The following is a 7,226-nucleotide window of genomic DNA, read 5'->3' as shown; positions in this document are numbered from 1 at the left end:
TTTTTTTTTTTAAGTTTCTTTGTTTGGTTTTGGTGGTGGTGGTGGTGGTGGTAGTGGTGAGCCTGGGTTAGCCTTGGCTGTCTTGGAAGTCACTTTGTAGACCAGATTTTGTGTGTAAACTCACAGAGATCTGTTTGCCTTTGCCTCCTGAGTGCTGGGATTAAGGGTGTGCACCACCACTGCCCAGCTTGTTTTTTGTTTTTGTTTGTTTAAAGAGCGATGTGCAGAGGTTATGAGCCTTGACAGTTCAGTTTTTATGAAATATATCACTTGCAGACAAAATCCCTAATCCAGACAGCAGGATTTACTAAAATTGAAGGATTTATTCTGGACAGTATTTCAATTAATTACTCTATTTATTTTTGGATCTTGAGATAGAAGTTTTTCCATAGAGCCTTGGCTAGTCCAGAACTCACTTTGTAAATCAAGCTGGTTTCAAATACAACCCCCTGTCTCTGGCTCTCGAGTGTTGGGATTACAGCTGTGCACCTGATGCCTGACTGATCACATGTCATTTCTTTTTTTTTCTTTTTTTTTTTTTTTTTTGGTTTTTCGAGGCAGGGTTTTTTTGTGTAGCCTTGGCTGTCCAGGAACTCACTCTGTAGACCAGGCTGGCCTCGAACTCAGAAATCCGCCTGCCTCTGCCTCCCGAGCGCTGGGATTAAAGGCATGCGCCACCATGCCGGGCTTCACATGTCATTTCTAAGACAGGAGCTCAATAAGCAGCAGAGCATGGCTTCCAACTCATGATCCTCCTGCCTCAGCTTCCAGAATGTTGGGAATACAAGTATGTGCCACATTAGGCAAGTAGCAATATTTTTAATATTTTTCAGATTTCACATGTAAGGTTCTTCCTGACAGTGACAAGAAGGGATTTTGTGCTGTGGCTAGGACGTCACACATGCTAACAGACTCTCTGCACTGAGTGATGTCTCTAGGCCTAAATGCTGACCATTCACACACAACTCAGGCTTATAAATATATTTTGTAACTCTCTCTTCTGAATGATATTTAAACAAGCTCGACCAACCAACCAGCCAACCAACCACCACCACCCATCATCCACCTCACAGTACAGCTGACCCTGGAGAAAGCCTTGCCTGTGCCCACTATGTCTCTACCTCCCACCCACACCAGTTGGTCTTTCACTTGCAGTGTGCCACTCAAACAGCTCAATGGATGGCCACCCACGGCTCACAAGTTTCTCAACCGGTATCAAAGAGAGAGAGCAGCATGCCTGAGACTGGACTTCATCCTCCACAGCTTGGATAAGTGGGAGCTGCAACCTCGCTTGCCCGCCCACTGTGTAGCTGTGGGCAAACGACTCTCCTTTGTTTCCAGCTGTACCCCAAGCAGTCATCAATCCCGAATATGGAGCACAGAGCTCAGGGCTACTGATGCAGATAACACGAATCAGAGAAACCTAGCTCAGTGATGCTCATCAGAAACCACCTTCCAACACAACACACAGAGTAGAATACTGCAGAAAAAAAAAAAAAATCTTTTTGACCGGAAGGTTTCAAATGTAACTTAGAATTCAACTTTAGAAAACAGTCTCTTCACCAGAGTGCAACTACTGTTTTCAACTCTTAGACCTTAATGGAGGAGATAATAATAGTAAGGTCCAAACTAAAGCTCACAGTAGCACTGTGCCTGGAATTCAGAAACAGCAGCTATTGCATAGATGCTATATGACATGAAACCACAGCCAGTTTCGGATGACAAATAGATACACATTTGTTTTTATACTTTCATGATGGCTGAGCATGACAACTAACAATTACAAGAACACTTTGGCCCTTTCATAGGCTTTGTTCACATTAAATTATTAAATGGATTCTCTCTCTCTCTCTCACATACTCACACACAGACACACACACACACACACACACACACACACAAGAGGATCATTAGGTTGATTCAGTTAAACTGTAGACAAAATTTTCCAAATTTAATTTTAAGTCTTTTTATTTTTTTATTTTTTTGATTAACCTTCCAAACTCCATACAATTTAAAAACAGAATATAAAGAGACATGGAGAAAGATGGGCTATAATAAGGCAATTACAAAAGGAAGGTTTTAAGACTGGAATTAAACTCCCAAACAGAGGTCTGGAGCCGAGGGTCAGGAGAGGATTAAGGCATGCCCAGGCTTCATTAAAGGGACAAGAGGGGCTGGTGAGATGGCTCAGTGGGTAAGAGCACCCAACTGCTCTTCCAAAGGTCCTGAGTTCAAATCCTAGCAACCACATGGTGGCTCACAACCATCCGTAACGAGATCTGACTCCCTCTTCTGGAGTGTCTGAAGACAGCTACAGTGTACTTACATATAATAAATCTTTAAAAAAAAAAAAAAAGAAAGAAAAGCATAAAGGGACAAGAGCACCAGTGTCCTTGGGGAGAAATACTCGCCCAGGCCCTGATTTGGACAGTCATCTACCTATGCAACTGATACTCCAAGCGATGACTCACTGAGTCACCCAATCCTGTTCTACCCTGCTCATCGCAACTCCTGTCCTCACTGCATTTAACACATCAGCACTGTAAGGAGCACAGCCTCTGTCGCAGAATCTTGTTCTTTCTTTCTTTAGAACAGATTTATTTATTTTCGTGAGTTTGTCTACACGTATGTACAGCGAGCGCATATCATGTGTGTGCCTGGTGCTCACAGAAGCCAAAAGAGGGTGTTAGATCCCCTGGCCCTGGAGGTATAGGACCCCTGTGAACCTCTTACTACATAAGTGCTCAGAGTAAACCAAAGTCTTCTGGAAGGGCACTCAGCACTACTAAAGCTCCTAATTGCCAAGCCAACTCTCCGGTCCCATAATTACTCGCATTTATTATATCTACAAACCAAGCAGATCAGTAAGTGACTCCTGAAAGACTAATAGATGCTGTGCTAACAATCGAGGCAGCAAGCATCTGCAGAGCACCTGCTCTACCCCAAGAGTTTGCACATGCCAAGTAATTTCATTTTAACAGCGACACTGACAAGCGTGTAAGATTAACTATAAATAAAGCAAGGGAAGGGAGGTGATTTGAATCCAGGAAGTCTTGAATCCCAGAAGGCTGACTTCTCAAGACCTGAGATGAAGCCCTGAAGCCCTCCCCCCTCCCCTGACATGCCGTAACTGACTATAACCTGTCACAGAAACAGTTTCCAGTAAAAACTCTATCAGTCAAGCACTCTAGCTTTCAGTGATCACTTAGAGTTCTTACCAAAATTAATGACAATCTATATAGTATCTTTAAGCACATTTTTCTTCTTGGGGTTGGAGGATAGTTCAGTATTTAAGAGGACTGGATGTTCTTCCAGAGGACCCAGGTTCAATTCCCAGCACCCACACAGCAGCTCACAACAGTCTGTCTGTTCTTTAACTCCAGTTCTAAGGGATCTGACACCCTCACACAGACATGCAAGTAAAACACAATGCACATAAAATAAAAACAAATTATTAAAAAAAAAAACAAGACAAAAAACCCTCTACTTTGAAAAAATAAAGAAAACACATTATACTTCTTACCCACTCCCTCACTTCAGCCATTTTTCCTTATTCCTTCCTCATTTTTATACATGCATGGTCACATGTAGGAGTATACTCATGTGTTTCTGTGTGTACACGTGTGCCTGGAGGCTCAAAGTTGATGTTGGGTGTCTTTTTTTTTTTCTCTTCTTCCCAAGACAGGGTTTCTCTGTATAGCTCTGGCTGTCCTGGGACTCACTTTGTTGACCAGGAGGCTGGACTCAGAAATCCGCCTGCCTTTGCCTCCCAAGTGCTGGGATTGAAGGCATGTGCCACCACTGCCCGGCTGGCTGTCTTTCTTGATTGCTCTCCACTTATGCAAGGCAGTGTCTTTCCCTGAACTAATTAGCTCATCAATTCTGCTAGCTAGCTAGCCAGCTTGCCCCAAGAACCCCCTATCTCAGCCTCCCAAGTACTTGCGCTACAGGGAGCCACCACACAAGAGTGGCTTATTTGTATTTACAAATGGGTTCTGGGGAGTCGAACACTGGTCCTCGCACTTCCACTGTGAGCACTTTACCCACTGAGCTACCTTTCCAGCCCCACACATTCCTCTTCTCAAATGAGGTTACTGAGACCCAAGACAAGGCCTTGAGATACAGGATAAGGGGGGCACAGGTACTCTGCAGTTTTTTAACTGTTCAGAAATAAAAGTCTTTTCACCTAACTAAGCACATAGCTACTATCTTAAATGATAGCTCCTAAATTTAAGCCAGCCCTGGGTGTGAACTCCCTAACCACTGATAACAAGCTATCCCTCCAATTTCACATAACCTAGAGTGAAGTTACCTCCTGTCAAGGCCATTTCTTACACATGTGTGTATGCAGTAAGTATGCATGTTCACACATGAGAACACGTGTGTATAAATATATAATTCAAACATGCATTTCTACAGCCTAAATTGGAAAAAAAAAATCTGAACTTTTACACAAAAAATGTAATCCGAGGGAAAAAAAAAAAAAGAGCCATCTAATAATGTATCAGTGTTATGGCCCGTACGGCTCACAGGACAATTTAAGTAGACCCCAGCAATGTGATATTTGATGCTAAAATTTCTGAACAAGAAATTAAAACTTGGGCTGGAGAGATGGCTCAGTGGTTAAGAGCACTGACTACTCTTCCAGAAGTCCTGAGTTCAATTCTCAGCAACCATATGGTGGCTCACAACCATCTGTAATGGGATCTGAAGCCTTCTTCTGGTGTGTCTGAAGACAGCTACAGTGTACTCATATATATTAAATGAATAAATAAACCTTAAATAAAAATAAAAATAACCCGGGCGTGGTGGCACATGCCTTTAATTCCAGCACTTAAGAGGCAGAGGCAGGCGGATTTCTGAATTTAAGCAGCTCATCTACAGAGTGAGTTCCAGGACAGCCGGGATTCCACAGAGAAACCCTGTCTTGAAAAAAACAAACAAACAAACAAAAAACCAAAAAATAAAACAAGAAGTTAAAATGTGAAGTCCTTTGGCAAGAACGGAGTCTAGGAGGGTTCAGCCTGAGGCTCATGCCTCCTTCACAGCTGCTTTTCCAATGCTTACCCTACATTCCTGATAGAACAAAAAGAACAAAACCCAACTCTTGGCGCTGGTTTTCAAAACAGAAAAGCTTTAACATTTAGGTCTCAGTAAATCCCTTCCACAGACCCTGAATTTCACAAGATTAACTGCTCAGGATTACACAGGCCTCAAGCACCCCCCCCCCCAACCAACAACAACAGTTTCTGACCCTTCGGGACTCTCAAATGCTTCCCACATATTTGAGGCCTGAATCTTATTCACGGGGAAGTGCAAAACTCACAAATCTATTCCAAGGTCTCAAGTGGACGCTCTCCTGCACCCATGGAGAAGAGTGACTAACAGAAACACAGCCTTTCTGTTTACTCAACCTTTTAGGACCACAGGCCTTTTAACCAAATCCCATGGATTGCACAGGGCGATGAATTCACAGGGAGACAGCTCTGGTCAAATGTCCTGACGCTCTCCGTCCACAACTTTTTTCCTCTTGAACCTCCACACAGTCGACATTTCTTACCTTTCAGACCTGGGCTCAAATGTCACACTTTCAGACAAGACTACTTCCCTGACCATCCAACCTAAAGCAGACCTCAGGTCCTCTGTATCACTTCTTAAGTCTTTTATTCTGACAGCAGTACTTATTAGTTCTGTTTTGTCTGCTCTATCAGAACCTATGAAGATCCACAGGGACAAAGAAGGACTCCATTTCTCCTTCACAGCCATCTCCTCAGGACCTGCTACACAGGCTCTCGAGAAGTAACTAAAGATAGGAGACTGATGTTGGTGTCAACTACCGAGCTTTTACCTAGTTAGGAGCTAGAGACTTCTGTCTTTCCACAATCCATGGATCCATTCAACCAGCAACTATTTACTGAGCAACTACTGTGTGCCAAGCACTGTCATAAATACAGAGGACACCGCATTGAAGCAATCAGACAAGTATCTTTGCTCTACAGAACCTTTATTCTAGGGACCCGCCCTAAAATGAGTAGAAGTCGTACACGCTGTCCAATGCCTGAAATATAGATCATCCTACATCCCTTCCAGGCGAAGCGCTCTGGGAGCCCCAATGTTCTCCAGTGAGACATTTCCCAAACAAGCCTCCGGGGTTCCTCAGCACCAACCGGGCAGCTCTCTGACCTGCTCTGATCGCTCCCGTGGGAGAGCCCCCAACCAGCACAGTCACGCTAAAGGAAAAACTTAAGATCGAGAGCTACTGCTTCAGAGGACTTGGAGATGGTGAGGGGAGGAACCAGGAAACGGGACAAGGAGTCGTGGCAAGGGCCCCAGGCAGGGAAGCTGGAAAACCAGCCGTGGCTGTCACCAACTTGCTAGGTGACCTTGGGCCAGTTTCGGCCGCCCCAACACCAGCTCCCACGGGGACAGCGAGCGGAAGAGGACGGGAGGGTGGGATTCGGGCTGGGAGAAGCGGAGGGCAGCAGGCCCGGAGGGTAACGGCCGGCGTGGGGAAGCCGGCGCGGGCCAGGCCGGGGTGGCTCACTCACCGAGCGCCACCTGGCAGGCCCTACGCAGCTGGGAGTGCTGGGGCCGCTTCACCTCCTTGTCAGCTAGGATCTTCTCCAGGGCCCGGGACACGAACATGCTCTTGGTCTGGCTTTCCTGCATGGCCCCGGCCTGCGGGGGCCGGCGACCCCGCGAGCCGGCGGTGCGAGCGAGCAGGAGAGCGAGGCTGAGGGCCCGGCGACCCGGCCGGCACCGGCCGCGTCCGTGCGCGCCGCCCTGTCAGGAAGAGACGCCCCGGCCCCACGGCGCCGCCATGTTGCAGCGCGTCACGTGACCACGTGACTGGCGGTGTCGCTACGTCTGCTGAGCGTCGATCGACCCTTTGACCCCAAGGGGGGGGGGGCCGGCCGGGAGGCGGAGCCAGAGTGGGGTGGAGTTCTGTGGGTGGGGCGGGTGGGCGGGGCAGTAGACCTGTGGTGGGGCGTGGTCTGTGCGGTTGGGGCGGGGCCTACGTGAGTGGTGCTGGTCGAGGCGTGTCTAAGTAGTATAGCCGGGCCAGGTAGCGAGAGTGATGGTCAATGACTATGAAGGAGAAGAAAATGCAGGTCAAAGGCTATAGACGTGGGCAGCCCTGAAGGAAAGATGCAAGTGATCGGAGGTAGGAAGAGACTAAGAGCATGCCGTAGATGTGCTGAGAAAAGCGAAAGAGGGAGTAAAGG

The 7,226-nt window shown here is 46.7% G+C and overlaps 1 protein-coding gene across 2 annotated transcripts in view; it reads right to left on the bottom strand.

Moving 5' to 3' along the window:
- Positions 1–6,832, bottom strand: part of Arfgef2 (ADP ribosylation factor guanine nucleotide exchange factor 2) — an 87,277-nt gene extending 80,445 nt beyond the window's left edge. For both annotated transcript variants that reach the window (XM_021157087.2, XM_021157089.2), the window contains exon 1: positions 6,549–6,832. In XM_021157087.2, coding sequence (XP_021012746.1) covers positions 6,549–6,669 — 121 coding nt within the window. In that variant the 5' untranslated portion in view covers positions 6,670–6,832. The remainder of the gene's footprint in view (positions 1–6,548) is intronic.
- Between the last annotated feature and the right edge of the window lie 394 nt (positions 6,833–7,226).

Source organism: Mus caroli, chromosome 2 (assembly GCF_900094665.2).
Source record: "Mus caroli chromosome 2, CAROLI_EIJ_v1.1, whole genome shotgun sequence".
Taxonomy (NCBI): Eukaryota; Metazoa; Chordata; class Mammalia; order Rodentia; family Muridae; genus Mus; species Mus caroli.
Note: the sequence above shows the minus strand (reverse complement) of the source record. Positions and strands in the feature narration are given on the sequence as shown.